Consider the following 19212-nt stretch of genomic DNA (forward strand, 5'->3'; position numbering starts at 1 on the left):
GAAGGCTGCTGTAGTTGACGCATGGGGATCTCAATGACTTTTCTAACTCTGGTCTACCATCCTTCACCCACAGGACCGGAGGATTGAGGAGCTTCAGGAGTCGATCACACGGTACAAAAAGGTCCAGGACTTGGTGAAAGGTGAAACTATGTTCAAGGAGTATGAAACTAGTAATGAAGTGTTTTATCGGTATCATTGCAATAGTCCATTTCTATTTATCGGACTAGATCAATCACGTTTTAGAGTGTAGAATAATGGACTTGATAATTTTGTGTAACAATTAAAACGGTCCCCCCCAGACACACTGAATGAAGACGATTACGATGACATCCAGGATGACAGATCCCCCTCCATGCAGGTCGCCATGGATACAGACCAGGCCACCCTGGCAGTTGGGGAGGAGACAGGACGGAGCTGTGACGAGGTAACAACCTCCCCTGTCATAACAATGCATCACACACAGGATGGACCCGAGACTCTAGACTTCCTTAACAAAACGTAATGTTAGGAATGTGAGGGTCAACAGACTTGGGGTATTGGTTTAGCTGGACAGCAACTACCTAACCAATGAAACTGTCGACTGTGCTTTGCGACATTGACGACACATTAATTTAGCGACGTTGACTCTTGTCTTTCTTTCTCTTCCTCTCTCACCCTCTCTTCKCAGATTCCATCTATTGCAGTGTTTTCAGAGCTGGAGCAGGAGAGACTGATACAGGAACCAGACACAGACAGGTGAGGTTGGCTTTTCCCTGGACAAACTGCACTCCCATGAACTATTTGCCCATTGGGTCACTGTTTTAGTTTGTCAGTATATTCATCATCTCTAGGTCTAGACTGTCGGTTAACTTTCCTTTCTCTTTGCAGTCCACCAGAAGTCCCACCACATTCAGCAGGTAGCCTGGGCCACATAAACAGCAACACAGAGCAGGTACGACTGTCCTCTTACTCCTAGGGTGATGGGGAATYGTGGGCTAACTGGAAAGACCTTGACTTGCTGCAATCATGGAGTTTATATACAGTACCAGCCAAAAGTTTGGACACCTACTCATTCAAGGGTTTTTCTTTATTTTTACTATTTTCTACATTGTAGAATAATAGTGAAGACATCAAAACTATGAAATAACACACATGTAATCATGTAGTAACCAAAAAAGTGTTAAACAAATCAAAATATATTTTAGAATTTAGTTTCTTCAAAGTAGCCATCCTTTGCCTTGATGACAGCTTTGCACACTCTTGGCATTCTCTCAACCAGCTTCATCTGGAATGCTTTTCCAACATTCTTGAAGGAGTTCCCACATATGCTGAGCACTTGTTGGCTGCTTTTCCTTCACTCTGCGGTCCAACTCACCCCAAACCGTCTCAATTGGGTTGAGGTTGGGTGATTTTGGAGGCCAGGTCATCTGATGCAGCACTCCATCACTCTCCTTGGTCAAATAGCCCCTACACAGCCTGGAGGTGTGTTTTGGGTCATTGTCCTGTTGAAAAGCAAACTAAGCGCAAACCAGATGGGATGGCGTATCGCTGCAGAATGCTGCTGTAGCCATGCTGGTTAAGTGTGCCTTGATTTCTAAATAAATCACTGACAGTGTCACCAGCAAAGCACCATCACACGACCTCCTCCATGCTTCATCGTGGMAACCACACATGCYGAGTTCATCCTAKCCTGCATCTCACAAAGACACGGCGGTTGGATCCAAAAATCTCAGATTTGGACTCATCAGACCAAAGGACAGATTTCCACCAGTCTAATGTCCATTGCTTGTGTTTCTTGGCCCAAGCAAGTCTCTTCTTCTTATTGGTGTCCTTTAGTAGTGGTTTCTTGGCAGCAATTCGACCATGAGGGCCTGATTWCATGCAGTCTCCTCTGAACAGTTGATGTTTCTGTTACTTGAACTCTGTGAAGCATTTATTTGGGCTTCAATTTCTGAGGCTGGTAACTTTAATGAACTTATCCTCTGCAMCAGAGGTAACTCTGGGTCTTCCTTTCRTGTGGCGGTCCTCATGAGAGCCAGTTTCGTCATAGCGCTTGTTGGTTTTTGCGACTGCACTTGAAGGAACTTTCAAAGTGGTTGACATTTTCCGAATTGACTGACCTTCATGTCTAAAGTAATAATGGACTGTCATATTTCTTTGCCTTTTTGAGCTGTTCTTGCAATAATTTGGGCTTGGTCTTTTACCAAATAGGGCTATCTGTATACCGCTCCAACCTTGTCAATCAATCAATCAAATGTATTTATAAAGCCCTTTTTACATCAGCCGTTGTCACAAGTGCTATACAGAAACCCAGCTTAAAACCCCAAACAGCAAGCAATGCAGATGTAGACGCARGGTGGCTAGGAAAAGCTCCCTAGAAAGGCAGAAACCTAGAGAGGAACCAGGCTCTGAGGGGTGGCCAGTCTTCTTCTGGCTGTGCCGAGTGGAGATTATTACATTATATGGCCAAGATGTTCATAGATGACTAGCAGGGTCAAATAATAGTAATCAGTGGTTGTAGAGGGTGCAACAGGTCAGCACCTCGGGAGTAAATGTCAGTTGGCTTTTCATAGCCGAGCATTCAAAGTTAGAGACAGCAGGTGTGGTAGAGAGAGGGAGTCGAAAACAGCAGGTCCGGGACAAGGTAGCACGTCCGGTGAACAGGTCAGGGTTCCATAGCCTCAGGCAGAACAGTTGAAACTGGAGCAGCAGCACGACCAAGTGGACTGGGGACAGCAAGGAGTCATCAGGCCAGGTAGTCCTGAGGCATGGTACCAGGACTCAGGTCCTCCGAGATAGGGAATTAGAGGGAGCATACTTAAATTCACACAGGACAAGACGGGAGAAATACTCCAGATATAACAGACTGACCCTAGCCCCCCGACACAAACTATTGCAGCGTTAATACTGGCTGAGACAGGAGGGGTCGGGAGACACTGTGGCCCCGCCCGACGATACCCCCGGACAGGCCCMACCAGGCAGGATATAACACAACTGATTGGCTCAAACGCATTAAGAAGGAAAGAAATTCTACAAATTAACTTTTTAACAAGGCACACCTGTTAATTGAAATGCATTCCAGATGACTACCTCATGAAGCTGGTTTAGAGAATGCCAAGAGTGTACAAAGCTGTCAAGGCAAAAGGTGGCTACTTTGAAGAATCTCAAATAAACAAATCAATACATATATTTTATAACACTGTTTTGGTTACTACATGATTCCATGTGTTATTTCATAGTTCTGATGTCTTCTACTACTATTCTACAATGTAGAAAATAGTACAAATAAAGAAAAACCCTTGAATGAGTAGATGTCCAAACTTTTGATATGTGCTGTATGTAAAAAGGTTTTGGTCACATACACCAGATAGGTGAAGTCAAATGTGTTGTTTTACAGGGTCAGCCATAGTAGTACAGCGCTTCTGGAGCAAATTAGGGTTACGTGCCTTGRTCAGGGGCACATCGGCAGARTTTTCACCTTGTCGGCTCGGGTATTAGAACCAGCAAKCTTTTGGTTAATGGCCCATTGTTCTAGCCCATTGTTCTAGTCTTAAATCACATATCTCTACCCCCTCCTCATCCCCATTTTTGTCACCCAAACTAGAACACTACAGCTTCTTATCTTTGACCTTTTTGACCTCTCAACGTGGGAGAGTCTCAAAGGCGTGTCTCTCAAACGGGCCAGTCATACAGAAGGCATGGTTCTATCTCATCTCCCCCACATGGAGGGCGGCGTCACTGAGCCCCACTGTGACGGCTGACTGGACTCCAGACTGTCTGTCAGGATGAAATGGAATCATAATAGGATTCCTGAGCAATGGTTGTTTTGACAGTTGTGTTACTCCACCGCCACCTGGTGGTACAACAGTAGAACTATGGAGCTGGTTATATTGGGAGATTGACTTTGTTTACTGGCATGCCAAATATTTTATTAGGTTAATGTGCTCATAATGACCCCTCCCCCTTTTCTAGACAACAATTGAGGAGCCCAGCCCCCCATCCACCTCCCCATCAAACCCCASCAGTAATGAAAGCTTTGGGACCAAGAAGGCCCGCTCCTCCTTTGGACGTGGTTTCTTCAAGATGCGTGGAGGCAAGAGGACGTCTAGTGCCCCAAATCTGGGTGAGTCTCATCYCCCCTCAGGAAGGGCACGGGGAGAAGGGTGCTCGTTTCTCTGCACGGGGTGGTGTGAACAATAAATATTACTCTGTTCATGATGTAAAAAAAACATTCACAGTTCCATACCTTAATGTGTGTTTTCTTATGTCTGTCTGTCTGTCTAGTATTCACACTAGTGACTATGTTCTGTCCTTGCTCTCTCTATTCTCCATGGTTCTATGTGATGTGAAGATCGCAGCCGGAGTGCGAGTGCGCCTACGTTGGGTACAGTACAGTAGTCTGCAGCGCAGAGCCCCACAGACGGGCCAGGCCTGCAGTATGGCAGATCAGGATGAACGCTGGATGTGTGCAGGGATACTAGCACAACAATGTGATCACCACCTAACGTTACTACACAACTAGACCCATCGTAGACTAAGTAAAAAGGCTGTCTGTTTTTCTGAACCCTCTAGAGGCTGATTGGGTCATAGATGGTAAATGGTTACATTGTTGTGTGAAGAATCCCTAGATATGCCCCTACCTCCATTTTCCTACTCTTCATTTTTCACTTGTATCAAGCAAGTGAAAAGTTTAGTTGATCGCTGGTGTGAGCCGGGTGGTTTTTAGTGTGATTTCRTTCCCCTTTTAAATCATATCCAGTTGTTTCTTATCCATGACGTGACACCATCTGCAATGATGCCYCTTAACTCTGCTAGCTGTCCTTCAAGTTGCGCCTCTGAGATTTGTCTTTTACAGTTGGATGTCAATGAATTTGCATCAGAAGTTCATGTCAACCAGTCCTGCATGAGTTGAGTTGTGGTGCTTTTGAGTGGTTCTTGGCATACTCATAGTGGTGGTGGTGTTTAGTGGAAGATGTAGTCCAGAAGTGGTTATGGTGGCCATTACAGCTGTAGTCCTTGGACAGTGTTGGCCTCGAGTTTCCTGTGGTGGTGGATTGTGTCAGATGTCAGCTATTGATCTAACAGATGTGTGTTTGTGTGTGTGTGTGTGTGTGTGTTTGAATCCAGCTGAGACCGAGCGTAAGGGCACAGACCACTTGGACTTGGCTGGTGCCCCGCCACACAAACCTCAGGGAGGAGACAGCAGCGAGACCCTACCTTCCTCACCGGAGGCCAAGAAGAAGTCCAGAGGCTTTAAGAAGTTCTTAGGCAGGTGGGTCAAAATGTTATTCCCTAAGTTTAGAAAGAGGTAGGAGATGGTATGCAAGGAATTGGGGGAAAGATGGATTAAGATGGAGCCAGGGTTTTTAAAGGAAACTATTGCTTTATTAATTTACACGAGGGCGGGGTTGCTGTAAACACGAGGCGAGGGTTTGCTGTAACACGAGGGCAGAGGGTTTGCTGTAACACGAGGACAGCGCATGGCAGGATATTTAGGCGAGTTGTGTTCTGACCCCTCTAGGCTGAAGAGAAGTCACTCCACCTCGCTAGACCTGGAGGAGACCGAGTTCAGGAGGGGAGGAGTCAGAGCCACGGCCGGCCCCCGACTGGGCTGGTCARGTGACCTTCAGCACAGCGCCGAGTATGTGAAGCTCACCTCTTGCTAGACTGTCTCTGCGTGTGTATCTGTCTGTGAACTAGAGACATAGAGGAAGGGATCAGAAATGTATTGGAACTAAGTCTACAGTATCAGGGWATTAGGATTTTGTGGTGTCAGAGGAGCAAATGGTAATGAATGATGTACTGTTTACCCTCCATGTTAAAGGTGAGTGTGCTCGCTCTCTCCCCTCAGTGATGTGGATGCTCCCTTTGCGCAGTGGAGTAAGGAGCAGGTGTGTGTGTGGCTGCAGGAGCAGGGCCTGGGYCTSCATGTYGCTCAAGCCCAGCAGTGGATCCGCTCAGGATTCACTCTGCTGCAGGCCTCCCAGCACGACCTGGAGAAGGTAGGACGGCTCAGTGGAGCATCCAGGAGGCGTTTCGTGCATTCTGTGTTTAGGTTCTGTGTCGCTAGACATTTTAATGACACCCACAATGTTAAAGCTTATAGTTGCTTAATGTTCACTTTGCTACCTGTGTCCTGACAAACATCTATTTTCTCTATCACTCTCTTCCTAACTGTACAGTATGTGAGATGTCTTAAACAACCCATACATGTTTCTGTGGCAACAGGAGTTGGGGATCAAACAGCCCCTCCACAGGAAGAAGCTGCAGTTAGCTCTCCAGGCACTGGGATCAGAGGAGGATGTCAGCAAGGCCAAATTGGACCACAACTGGGTGACCAGTGAGTGACCACTGACCACAGCCTCAGAGTTATCAAAAAGCCTTGACAATGAAAAATTGAATAACCTTTCTGTGACTCGTGATTGAGTTGTTTTGGTGTTTCTCAGGATGGCTTGATGACATTGGTCTGCCGCAGTATAAGAGCCAGTTTGATGAGGGGAGGGTCGATGGGAGAATGCTACACTACATGACTGTGGTGAGTCTTCATTTGCAGTAGATGGTCTAACGCGGCTCAAATGAATTAGAATCAATGTCAAAGGGGATGAATAAAGTCTATTAAATAACAAATCCTTGCTTTTGTGTGATCTGTTGGATGTCTAGTGTCCTTTTATTTCTAATTGATTGACAGTAGTCATTCTCCTGACTGAGAAGAGTATGTGTGTTTGTCCCCTTCAGGATGACCTGCTGTCTCTAAAGGTGGGCAGTGTTCTCCACCACCTCAGCATCAAGAGAGGCATCCAGGTCCTCCGGCTCAACTTCTACGAGCCCAACTGCCTCCGCCGACGGCCCTCTGACGAGGTACGGTTTAGACATTTCTAAATAATGTATCCCTTTTTTTTATTTTTCTCTTGCTTCTCTCTCGCTCTTTCTCTCCCTGTGCTTTCATATCCACCATACACATGGTCTCTCACTTCACCAGTTCAGTTACATTTCAGTAGTGTTAATTGTATAGGGAAAATAAAAAACTTTTCCGTTATTATTAACACCAACTTTAAAAAAAATGTCTCCCCAGAACAACATCACGCCAGGGGAGATCTCTCAGTGGACCAATCACAGAGTGATGGAGTGGCTGAGATCAGTGGACCTGGCTGAGTACGCTCCTAACCTGAGAGGCAGCGGTGTGCACGGGGGGGTCATGGTGAGGGGGGGGGCAGGCAAAGTCTCTGTTTGAATTGGCTTGCCACTGACTCATTTCAGGAACACATGCCTTCATCAGCGTATACATACACTGACTGCCTTTTACCGGTGTTTGTCTCACTCTTCATTTCCATCTCTCCTGGTCTCCAGGTGCTGGAGCCTCGCTTCAACGTGGAGTCCCTAGCCCTCCTGCTCAACATCCCTCKCAACAAGACCCTGCTGCGCCGCCACCTGGCCACCCACTTCCACCTGCTCATCGGCTCCGCTGCCCAGCGCAGCAAACAGGAGTGTCTGGAGAACCCTGACTACACCCTGCTCACTGCCACCGCCAAGGTCAAGGTAGGGRCAARTCGCWGRRMGTAAGGCATCAGCTTGTTAGACATACAGAGCTTTGGGGATCAGTGTAGGTTTATTGATCTGATCAGTGACCMTGGCTATGTCCCACTACTCTAAGTTGGCCTCATGACCACTTATATGTGAATGGACTGGATAGGTTTTTGTCCTGTCAGATCAGTGGTCAGCAGGAAAAGGAGGTGAGGACAGGCGGCTTTTTAATACTATCGGCACACAGCCGTTTGTCCCCATTTGACTGACTCTCTCCCATCATCCTCTCTCCTCCTCCAGCCCAGAAGGCTGCCATTCGGTGGCTTCGGGACCCTGCGTAAGAAGCGCCAGGAGGACAGCGAGGAGTACGTGTGCCCCATGGATGTGGAGATGCCCAAGAACAGCAGCTTCCAGGGGGGCCTGAGGATCTACGAGGACGACCTGGACCAGGTAGGGGACTGCCATTAACCCCTTCAACTTCAGGGAATGCACTATTATGGGTGTTTTAGTGTGGCTTTTTGTAGCCCCTTCCACTGAGGRGCTAACTATTTWAAAAGTATTAATGATAATCATCCTTTAGGTGAGGTTAGAGCACTCCAATGAACAGATGAGGGTGGAATGTGGTACCACAAGAGGATAGTGGTTTACTTTTAATTTTCCATGTGAAGTGCTCTTGAACACTGTCTGTATTCCTAGATGGAGGACTCMGAAGGGGCTGTGAGGCAGATAGGAGCATTTTCTGAGGAAATRGACAACCTGACGGTAAGAAGTCATTAAAAAGCTCACATGAGGCCTCCCAAGTGYCGCAGCGGTKTAAGGCAGTGCTAGAGGTGTCACTACAGACCCGGGTTCGATCCCGGGCTGTATCACAACCGGCTGTGATCGGGAGTCCCATAGGGCGGCGCACAATTGGCCCAGCGTCGTCCGGGTTAGGGGAGGGTTTGGCCGGGGGGGTTTTACCTGGTTCATCGCGCTCCAGAGGCTGACCTCGTCGTCAGTTGAACGGTGTTTCCTCCGACACATTGGTGTGGCTGGCTTCCGGGTTAAGCGGACGGGTGTTAAGAAGTGCGGTTTGGCAAGTCCTGTTTCAGAGGACGCATGACTCGAACTTCGCCTCTCCCGAGCCCGTTTGGGAGTTGCAGCGATGAGACAAGATTGAAAAAACAAATTCTCACATGATCACACATCAAATCACTTGATGTGCCTCTCAGCAAGCTGTGCTCTAGCAAAACAACCATGCCACTCTTCTGGCACTGTTATTAATCTCCTTGTTTTCCTGTGTGACTTCAGTGTGTTTTTCTCCTGCATGTTTCAGAGCATGCTGAAGGAGGATGAGTTCTTCAGCGAGGTCTCCTCTCGCTCCCCCGAGGCCAGCGTCACCGATGACGACTCCAACTTGTGAGGGAGGGTCCCCGCCAATTAAATGTATTAACTTTAGATGACTGACACGGGGTGCTGTTTTGCAGCCACCACACAGCCATTTTGTTACTCCTCCATTGTAAAAAATATTTTAGAAGCGCATTAATGTCTACATTTGTTTTTGACAAGTATATTCTATTYGACACCTTTAATATGATGTGACCTGAACATAAAAATACAAGGTAGTACTAATGATACTGTCCCCACTACAACAAACATTTTATTGAAGTGCTGTAGAATTCATTCCTATGGAGGAGTGCTCCTTCTGAGGAGTACCAATATGGCTGACCGGTGGCTTCAAAGCCTCATTGGCCGTTACATAGCATTAGCAATCCAGAGTTTTACACATCACTGGCCCCAGCTGGCGTCGCCTTGCAAACACCCCCCCCCCCCCCACACACACCTTGATAAGCTGTCTTCTACAACCTGAGACCACCTATGCCCTTAGACTTACGTCGTTTCAGCAATTTACGATCTCGCTCTGCATTCCAAGGTGAAGTTATACATGTGTATTTATTTAAGTTGTTGAAATGTAACGCATGACTTGAGATTTCAACATAGGAGCATTTACTATAGTGTTACAGAACAGTTTTTTATATATTTGTTTGAATATCCACAAATGAGTCCCTGTACTTACATGGTATGCCCTTGTCCTGACTTATTTTTGGAACCCTCTCACTCCTATTAGCAATTATATAACCTAAAAGATTGGTCAACTCGCAGTGGGACACTTAGATCTGAAGTCAAAACATTGGTGTCTGGCTTAATCCATAATTTCCTCTCCATGTTGTCCTCTCATTTGATGCTCCTATCTGCATGTTTTGTCCCAAAGTAATTCAATATTGTCACTTTGTCCTGCCATGTTGAATTTTAGGAACATGGGATCCCAACGTTCTAGAATGTAAACATCACCAGAAAGCAATATTGTTTTGCAAGCCTTAACCATATCAGTGAACACAATGTAATGTACTGTGTACTGTTTCTATGCATAATTTTTGTAAAGAATTGTCAATTAAAAACATGGGCTACACGACTGTGCCTATTAGATGGGTGAGCTATGTACATTTTCAAATCTGAGATACTTGTGGAAGTATTTATTCCACTTCAGCAAGGTCTCACTGAGTTGAGCACTTTCTTATGGGGATAGATCCTTACACCAGCCAGAGACCCCTAAGTTCTTTGCATTTTGACATTTTTTCTCCCCCAGTCCGATAAACTCAGCTTAGCCTACTGCTCGATCCACATGGTCCTAAAACACTCATTTTGTATCAGTGATAATGCAATTTGAGGGACATGTCCACAGTGAAAGTTGCACCCCTGGAAATGGGATTTGAACCCACAGCCATTAATTAGTTCAACCCAGCAACTAGATCTGTCAGTCCCATTCAAGGCTGTGCTAAATCTTTTCACATCCTGATGTGATTGGTTAAAAGATATCAGAATTTGGCTACGRGTGCCAATCCAACCTATTAGACAGACAACTTATTGCATTTGTATTTTATTTGTCAATGTATATAACAYACATGTTGCATAATGAAACCGTATTTCAAGTGCTGTAAAGACATTTAAGCACGAGGAAAGACTCCAGTAACAGCTTCAAGATATCCTCCCTTTTTAGTCACTCTTTCTGCAACAATATGGAATAAGTACATCAATGTGCAAAGTTATACATTACACTTTAGGGAATAGTTTGCAGTGGAAGCAACTGAGCAGTATTATGGTCATCAGCTATGCATACAAAAAAAGTATTGCTTAGGCACTCAAGTCAAACTATACTGAACAAAAAAAACAATATGCAAAGTGTTGGTTTCATGAGCAGAAATGTTCCAGTTGCACAAAAAGCTTATTTATTGTAAAAAATATGTTTACTTCCCTGTTAGTGAGCATTTCTCCTTTGCCAAGATAATGCATATCAAGAAGCATGAGTGCACCTTGTGCTGAAGACAAAGGCCAGGAGTATTGGTCTGTAACAAAGCTCTTGTGGGGAAAAACTCATTGATTGGCTCCCAAGAAATAGGCCCTAATCTATGGATTTCACAGGCCTAATTCATTTAACTTAAATGAGTTCATAGGATGAAATCAGTTAACTTAACTGATTTCATCCTATGAACTAACTCGAGTTTATATTTTGTTCAGTATACAGGTATCGGTCACAATTAGTTTGACAGGAGGAACGTTCAACTACCAGTGATTCAATTCAGAATGATAAACCTGTTCATTTCCAAAACATGTTCTGATTTAAGGCACACCAAATTACAGAAAATGGTCCACTAATTCTGCTGTGAAATGATTTCAATAGATGATCAAGCGCTGATGCAAGAGTTTTAATAAATGTTGGGTGTGGCTGATCATTGATCCCTGGGGAAACCCTCTTTAACCCCTCGCCTGGGGTGGCTTCTAAAAGGTGAACCTCCGGCTGCTGGCGTGGCCCACTTTGTCCAGGTTGGGGTTACAGGCAAACTGGATCATGGGAGGCGGTCCACACAGGAGGATGAGAGTGTCGTCTCCAGGGGGTGGAAGGTGGTCCCTCACCATGTCTTCACTGATGAAGCCTTGGCTGTACTCCCACTCTGAGTAAAGAGACATTAAACTTTAAGTCACTCCGGACCAGACAAGATTCTTTCTTAGCCTTCTCTTAAATCTTTCTGAACCTTCTGTACAGCTTTTATTGCCACTTCAACAGGGCAAACAAACATTCGTTTCCCTATATCAGCTCATGTTCACTGAAACATAATAGAAGTTATGGTCATCTCTTACCCTCAGGAGCCCTGTCCAGGGTGAACCATAGCTTGAATRGGGTTGGGTGATTAGCTGCGATCTCCTCCAACTCRGGTCGAAGCAAGATGTCTTTCTCAGTCTGAGGGAGAATAGGATAGAGAAGATATTAGGGACTACTAGCCCATGTTTGAACTCCTTGACATCAGATTCAAACCAGATGAGGAAAGCGGTGTAAACTCACCTGGTTGGCGAAGAGCAGGTGACACACTGTCTGGTCCTGGGGATCCTTCATTATAGCTGTGATGAGCTGCAGCATGGGAGTGATTCCTGAGGGAACAGGATCCAATAGAACACATGTCAACCAATCACAGATGGCCATTCTGCTATGTACAGATTGAGCATGGTGGCTTTTGTTTTACCGGTCCCTCCTGCGATCATGCCCACTTGCTTGGCAGTTTTGATCACAGGCTCCGCCTTTTTTTCTGCCTTGATGGCAAAAGCCCCTGTTGAAACACCCAATAAACAAACCACTTTAGTAAAGGAGTGGCTTGCATGCACTTCTTCACCATTGACCTAGCTCAGAGCAGTGACCACTAACCACTTTAGTAAAGGAGTGGCTTGCATGCACTTCTTCACAATTGACAACTAAACACTTTAGAAACAGATTTTCAGCCAAGGCCTAAATATACATAACAGGGTATTACGTGATTGTTGTCCTTGTATCTACCACACAGTGGCAATGTCGGGCAAATGTGATGACTTACCGTTTCCTTGGTAGACCAGCAGGCCGCTGGGCCCTCTGAAATCAATGGTGTCGCCAATCCGGAGGCTTTCCAAGTACTGACTCATCTTCCCACCTTCAGGAAACTTTGGATTAACGTTCTTGTAGTAAATCTGYAYAGCAAGAAGAACATTTGTTGGGAAAACTGGTTGAGGAGATGGAGGTTGAATTATAGTACAGAGAAAGCTTCTTCAGATGATTTGTGTACCTTGACTACCAGGTCTACGAAGCCTACGTCGTCATCACTAGACACAGGTGTGTACGGTCTGACCACCAGGACTCCATCCAGCTTGGCAGACAGGTATATGTGTTGCCCTGGGAACGAAAACACAGTCAAAGTATGGTGGCCACTTAAATGAAGAGTAGTCATGATAGTGCGAACACTACAAACAGATACATTTTTGTATGATTTCAGATTCAGACCAGGATTTCATTCAATGTTACACTATATTATAGTCTAATAGTGTTTTTATATAAATGCTGYAAAGTTGAACAGCGACATCAATTGAATGTACTCACCAATGGGTAGCCCAAGGACACGATCCTTTTCCCGCAGGGCAAAACGGAATTTCCTTGTGTCATGACTGATGATCTATGAGAACCACAKCATAGTATTTTACAGCTGCACTGACATGATATAGATCCCTCAAACTCAACTCTGGATCTCAAAGATTGTTCCACCACGTTCTCTCACTGTTTCCCTCTAAATTAGGGCTATATTTAGACCTGGGACACCAAGTGTGCAATTAATTGTCAGGTTGAACAGAAAACCAGCAGGCTTCGGACCTCATAGGGTGAGTTGAATACCCCTGATATAAACCACACACAGTTGACTGACTGTTAGCCTTGATCCACAGTAGCAGTCTGTACAAGAGCAATAACTTCAAACTATAATCCAGACTGGTTGCATATTGACCTCTGCACTAAATGGAGAAACCGCAGTCTGTAGCAATGCACCAGCTGCCCAGCCCAAGTCCTAAAGGGCTTGTGACACTGACCAGCCTAATTTATGTGTTTGGTCTTTGTGCAGTTCCAGTAATGGTAAGGGGCATTTCCACAGTAACAGTGATGATTTGACTCAAACAAAACAACAATGATTACYAAGCATAGAACTCAGTGCAAATGCAAAGTTTGGTAACAGAATGACGGTTTGTGCGATCATTATGTTACTAAACATTGCATCTGCACTGTTCAAGGAAATTTYTTTTTGAGTGTTGAAATTGTTAAAAGTAGTCATTGTGCATAGTTGTATGGTTTGTTTAACTTTGCAATCATTGGTTTTTGTTTTACATAAATGTTAAGGTGAAAAATCTGAGTCGGAGCATCGCTCTGTTTCATGGAATTGCCCTAAGTCTCCCTAGAACATGTTTGAGTCTCCCTCAAACATGTCTTATCTAGTCACAATTGTTACTCATTATTTCTTAGTCCAATTTGTTTCATTCACTATTATATTAATAATGTGAACATGGTTTCACCACAGTACAGAGTAATAATAAGCTGATCACAACACAGAATTCTTACCTCTTTATCTATCAGCTTTAATGCATATTTGATGTTGGGGTCCTCTAAGGTGATGGCAGGTTTCTTCTTTGAGAGAAAGAAGCTCAGGATGAGGTTGATAATGTTGTCAATACTGCTCCGAATGAGCTGCGGAGATGGGAAAGTAAGGTTTGCCTTTTCAGTTGAAGTTATTGTGGAAATAAGGATGTCGATCTTTAKAATGTTSAACATTGTAAAGACTGRTGCCGTGATTGGGAGGGGAAAATTACAGACTGTACCAACAAGTCAACAAAAACAGGTATTTAACAGTTAATTAGGATATACCTCATTTTTTTACTGATATCACACTGACTGATGCATTGTATATTACACCTAACTTGACAAATAGTTTAGTCATAATGGATAGGCACAACGCATCCCTAAAAATAGGGGAGTGGTTATGTCAGAGGAACACTGGGGAAACCCGAATTTCCCCGAGCTGCGCAGCGGTAAGGCACTGCATCTCAGTGCAAGAGGCCTCACTACAGTCCCTGGTTCGATTCCAGGCTGTATCACATCTGGTGGTGATTGGGAGTCCCATAGGGCGGCGCAGCGTCCCAATTMGCACAGCGTCGTCCGGGTTTGGCCGTCATTGTAAATAAGAATGTGTTCTTAACTGACATGCCTAGTTAAATAAACAATCACCCCAACATTGGACCAAACTGCTGCGCTCACCACTGTTCGATAGCTAGTAGCTAGCTAACTTAATAACGACATGGTAGAGCCACAGGGCGTGCACTCTTTTGACAAGTGTGCAGAGATCTCCATGCTGGCTATTTTGATCAGAAATTAACCCGACTGTCAATCACGTAAACTAGGTAACGTTAAGTCACTCCCTAGCGCCATGCAACTTGCTATCTAAACGCCCAAACATCTCAATAAGAGGCAAAGCTTTGGTTATCAAGTTAGCTAGTTATGATGACAGTTTACTATATACCATATGACTTACTTGCTACGGTGGATTACAAACCTGATGGTTCACGACGAAGATCTGTTACTAGCTACACTGTAGTCTACAGTACTAGTTAGCCAAKCATAGCTAGCTTGCCTGCCGTTTGCTATAGATTCCTTGGCACTGTCAAATCGCACAACTGTAGCTCAGCCTAAGCCAATGTAAAAAATATCATATTTAGCTAGCTGGCAATTATACTTACCCCAATGATGTAAGACAGCATCTTATTTTTGACACCTTACAAGGCAACAGCGAAAAGTCTGTTCTCCGAAGAAAAACCGTCGCGCTGTCAAAYTACTGACTCGGGGGCTTTCAAGGCAACTGGGAACTCGGAAACAATACGAGATCAAATTATGACGTAGATGATCTTCAGGTCGGAATGTTGGAGTTCTAGAAAGAGGCCCGAATTCACGAGTTGGAATTCCGAGTTGGATGACCGTTCAAAACGATCTTTCGCATTTTCTCTCGCAAATTCACAGCTGTCTTGAACGCACTGAAGTCTTAAATCAGATATTTTTGAGTTCACAGTTGTTTTGAACGCGTCATAAGTAATTAGCGCTCAACCTCTGCAGTTGTAAACACGCTTTTCAAAATAAGAGTCCATGCACGACCCATGACTTTTCATGAAAACTGCTTTGAACATGCCTGTCTGGCTACAATGAATGAAGTCGCGTTTMATGCTGAATAGCCATTGTAAAGGGCAATTCCGCCACTTTTCAACATTTTATTAATTATCTCCAGCACCAAACTAGACCTACAAATGTGAAAACAAAGGTCATAAGAAATGCTTCTCAGTGACATCACAGTGTAGGATTTAAAGTTWAAAAAACGGTGATCTTTCAAACCCTGCAACGAGTTTCTAGTCAGAAAGGGTATTTTCTTGCCTCCCACGTCACCGCGAATCCCATAGTGTTTGAAATCACTGTTTTAAAAATGTTTTAACTGTTAGAAAGAGGAGGAAGGGAAGCGCTACTAAGGTACACTATAGTATATTTTGGTTTTAACTGTTGATGATGTCGTCGGGTAGAACCTTTAACTTATTTGTTCTACAGAACATAGAAATGAACTGGAACAAAATCTCGTTGTTGTCTGGTAAATATTGTATATCTAATAAGGTGAAAGAAGTATCATACAAATTCATTCATAGAATCTACCCCGTAAAGACCTTTATTATACACAGATTTAAAATAGCTATTGATAACAAATGTGATTTTGTGATTGTGACCCAGAAACTCTTGACCATTTATTTTGGGACTGTTTTTATGTCAGATGATTTTGGAGTGAGTTATAAGATTTTATTTGAAAAGAAACGACTATTAATGTTAATCTGAGAGACTCTGATATTATGTTTTATTTTGATCCAAATTATATGGACCCTYATTTAACTTTCATTGTRAATTTGTTTATCTMTCATGGAAGAATATTTATCCATAAAATTAAGTGGGCAGAGAACAAACCCCTCTTCACATTATTTAAGATACCATTTAAATATACTTTTTTACATGATCAGTAAATGTAAAAACAAAAAAGCAATACGCACCATAAAGGTTTTTGACAAATTGAAAATGTATCTCGATATGTAATATCTGTCTGTCTGTTAGGTTTATGTACTCTTGTTTGTATATTTCTGTTTTTGTATTTGTTGTGTTCATTAGAAGAATATTTTTTTTAACCGTTTTCACATATTTAGACACTGGTATTGTGCTGGAGATAATCGAAAATGAGGTTGAAAAGTGGTGAAATTGCCATTTAAGCTATGTTGATTAATTTGATGGAAATTTCCAATGATTCTATCCTACAGATGTGTATGGAGCCAATTGACATATTAGACAAATCCAGTAGATGGCAGCAAAGATTRGTGTAAATCAGGGCCTTTAAAAGTCAATGGATGGCCTGGGCTGATACAGAGTGCACTGCATGCATTTAGGAAAACTATGTAAGCAAATGATGATAAATAGTACACTAGTAAAAGTTTTAATTMAATTGTTTGAATGAAATAGTACGTGTTACCTGATACTTTGATGGACAAGCCACCATTCTAACAGAGGGACCTCACCTCAGCAGTAAACAACATTCATACTTCACTCCAAATGCCCAAGTCTTTGTAGTGAGGAATATCATGCAGAATCAGTGTAAAAATGGTCTTGTGTCTCCATCTTGTAGAGAGAGCTGTGACATGCAAGGTCTTWGCAGGGTTGGGTAGGTTACTTTCTAAATGTAATCCATTACAGTTACTAGTTACCTGTCCACAATTGTAATTAGTAACATAACTTTTGGATTACTCAAACACAGTAATGTTATCTGATTACTTTCAGTTACTTCTGGATTATTTTACCTTAAGAGGCATTAGAAGAAAAAAAATGCATGTGTCATCATCGTGGTCGTTGACTTTTGGTCAGACTCGCTCAGGTGGAACAAACTTAAATGTGCGCCTTTTTTCAATGTTGAATTGAATGCCATTGAGAAAACAGAAAGGTTTCATAATGTTTTTTTCTCTCTAGTAAACATCCTTTCTGAATTGTCACATGCGCCGAATACAAGTGTAGACTTTACCGTGAAATGCTTACTTACAAGCCCTTAACCAACAGTGCAGTTCAAGAAGAAGAAAATATTTACCTAGTAGYCTAAAATAAACAGTAKTAATAAAAAGTAACACAATAAGAATAACAATAACAAGGRTATATACAGGGGGCACCGGTATATCAATGTGCAGGGGTACAGGCTAGTTGAGGTAATCTGTACATGTAGGTGGGGGCGAAGTGACTATGCATAGGTAATAAACAAACAGCGAGTAGCAGCAGTGTACGATTTTTATGAATTGTTCAGCTGTGTAATGGCTTGGGMGTAGAAGRTGTTGAGGAGCCTTTTGGTCCTAGACTTGGCGCTCCGGTACCGCTTGCCATGCGGTAGCAGAGAAAACAGTCTATAACATGTGTGACTGGAGTCTCTGACAATTTTATGGGCTTTCCTCTGACACCGCCTATTATATAGGTCCTGGATGGCAGGAAGCTTGGCCCCAGTGATGTACTGGGCCGTTCGCACTTCAGACCTTGAGCTTAGTGATGAACTCACATAGGTATTCCTCTTGTCCAGGTGGGATAGGGCGGTGTGCAGTCCAACAAAGACTGTGTAGTCCGTGGGTCTGTTGGGGTGGTATGCAAATTGTACTGCGTCAAGGGTGTAGGGTATGGTGGAGGGGATATGGTCCTTGACTAGCCTTTCAAAGCACTTCATGATGACAGAAGTGAGTGCTACGGGGCGATAGTCATTTAGTTCAGTTATCTTAGCTTGCTTGGGTACAGGAACGATGGGGATCATCTTGAAACAAGTGGGGATGACAGACTGTGATAGGGAGAGTATGAAAATGTACATAAACACTAGAGCCAGCTGGTCTGCGCACGCTCTGAACTAGGCTATATGATATGAGCCTTCGCTAGAATGGCAATGGTTGTTAAGAATTGTTCTTGAACCTTCAACATAGAAATGCTACCAAAAATWATTTACAGAAACRCGTTATAAATGATGGAGTCATCCATGATTCACCAAATTATATTTTGAAAGAGGAAGCAAAATATTTTAAGCGTATGTTGTCTTTTCAGTCTCCTCCATTTCCACTGAATGATGCTAACTGTAAGGATTTCTTTCCTAATAACAATAATGTAAAATTATCAAATTTACAGAAAGACCATTGTGAAGGCCAACTTACAGAAGATTAACTTTTTGAGGGAGTTAAATCTTTTCATTCTGGAAAACCACCAGGGCTTGATGGTATACCAGTAGAGGTATATCAGACCTTTTTTTGATGTACTCAAAGATCCATAATTAGCACGTTTAAATTACTCCTATACAAATGGTAGACCTTCACATACTCAACAAGAAGGTCTGATTTCCTTATTACTAAAACAAGACCCAGGTGGTAAGTATAAAGATCCAGTCCATTTAAAAAACTGGAGGCCTCTTACACTTCAATGTTGTTGTAACGGCTGTCTAGGGTCGGACCAAAATGCAGCGGTGAATGTGGACATAATGATATTTATTAAAGTAAAGATGAAACACGAAAACACTTTAACAAACTACAAAACAAATAAACGATGTAGACAGACCTGGACTTGAGAACTTACAATATACGAAGAACGCACGAACAGGAACAGACTACATACACGAACGATAAACGAAACAGTCCCGTGTGGTAGACATACAGACACGGAAGACAACCACCCACAAACAAACAGTGTGAACAGCCTACCTTAATATGGTTCTCAATCAGAGGAAACGTAAAACACCTGCCCCCTAATTGAGAACC

At 43.4% G+C, this 19212-nt stretch overlaps 2 protein-coding genes across 3 annotated transcripts in view; one reads left to right on the plus strand and one right to left on the minus strand.

Moving 5' to 3' along the window:
- LOC111982691 (liprin-beta-1) overlaps positions 1 to 9236 on the plus strand; it is a 31108-nt gene extending 21872 nt beyond the window's left edge. Inside the window, exons 10-26 of one of the 2 annotated variants that reach the window (XM_024014305.2) lie at positions 74 to 140; positions 300 to 424; positions 668 to 735; positions 868 to 931; positions 3952 to 4102; positions 4331 to 4363; positions 5107 to 5251; positions 5501 to 5620; positions 5831 to 5981; positions 6208 to 6319; positions 6426 to 6514; positions 6715 to 6837; positions 7052 to 7177; positions 7327 to 7515; positions 7801 to 7950; positions 8197 to 8262; positions 8816 to 9236. In XM_024014305.2, coding sequence (XP_023870073.1) covers positions 74 to 140; positions 300 to 424; positions 668 to 735; positions 868 to 931; positions 3952 to 4102; positions 4331 to 4363; positions 5107 to 5251; positions 5501 to 5620; positions 5831 to 5981; positions 6208 to 6319; positions 6426 to 6514; positions 6715 to 6837; positions 7052 to 7177; positions 7327 to 7515; positions 7801 to 7950; positions 8197 to 8262; positions 8816 to 8902 — 1866 coding nt within the window. In that variant the 3' untranslated portion in view covers positions 8903 to 9236. The remainder of the gene's footprint in view (positions 1 to 73; positions 141 to 299; positions 425 to 667; positions 736 to 867; positions 932 to 3951; positions 4103 to 4330; positions 4364 to 5106; positions 5252 to 5500; positions 5621 to 5830; positions 5982 to 6207; positions 6320 to 6425; positions 6515 to 6714; positions 6838 to 7051; positions 7178 to 7326; positions 7516 to 7800; positions 7951 to 8196; positions 8263 to 8815) is intronic. The other variant, XM_024014311.2, reaches the window with a different exon arrangement.
- A 1992-nt stretch (positions 9237 to 11228) lies between these two features.
- LOC111982715 (NADH-cytochrome b5 reductase 3) lies at positions 11229 to 15391 on the minus strand. Its single transcript, XM_024014322.2, has 9 exons — positions 15112 to 15391; positions 13940 to 14065; positions 12938 to 13010; positions 12627 to 12733; positions 12402 to 12531; positions 12057 to 12140; positions 11879 to 11964; positions 11677 to 11776; positions 11229 to 11489 (listed from the first exon to the last, which is right to left on the minus strand). The coding sequence occupies exons 1-9, from the start codon at positions 15130 to 15132 to the stop codon at positions 11317 to 11319; spliced, it is 900 nt and encodes a 299-aa protein (XP_023870090.1). The 5' UTR covers positions 15133 to 15391; the 3' UTR covers positions 11229 to 11316.
- Between the last annotated feature and the right edge of the window lie 3821 nt (positions 15392 to 19212).

The sequence above is a fragment of the Salvelinus sp. IW2-2015 genome, linkage group LG3, assembly GCF_002910315.2.
Source record: "Salvelinus sp. IW2-2015 linkage group LG3, ASM291031v2, whole genome shotgun sequence".
Taxonomy (NCBI): Eukaryota; Metazoa; Chordata; class Actinopteri; order Salmoniformes; family Salmonidae; genus Salvelinus; species Salvelinus sp. IW2-2015.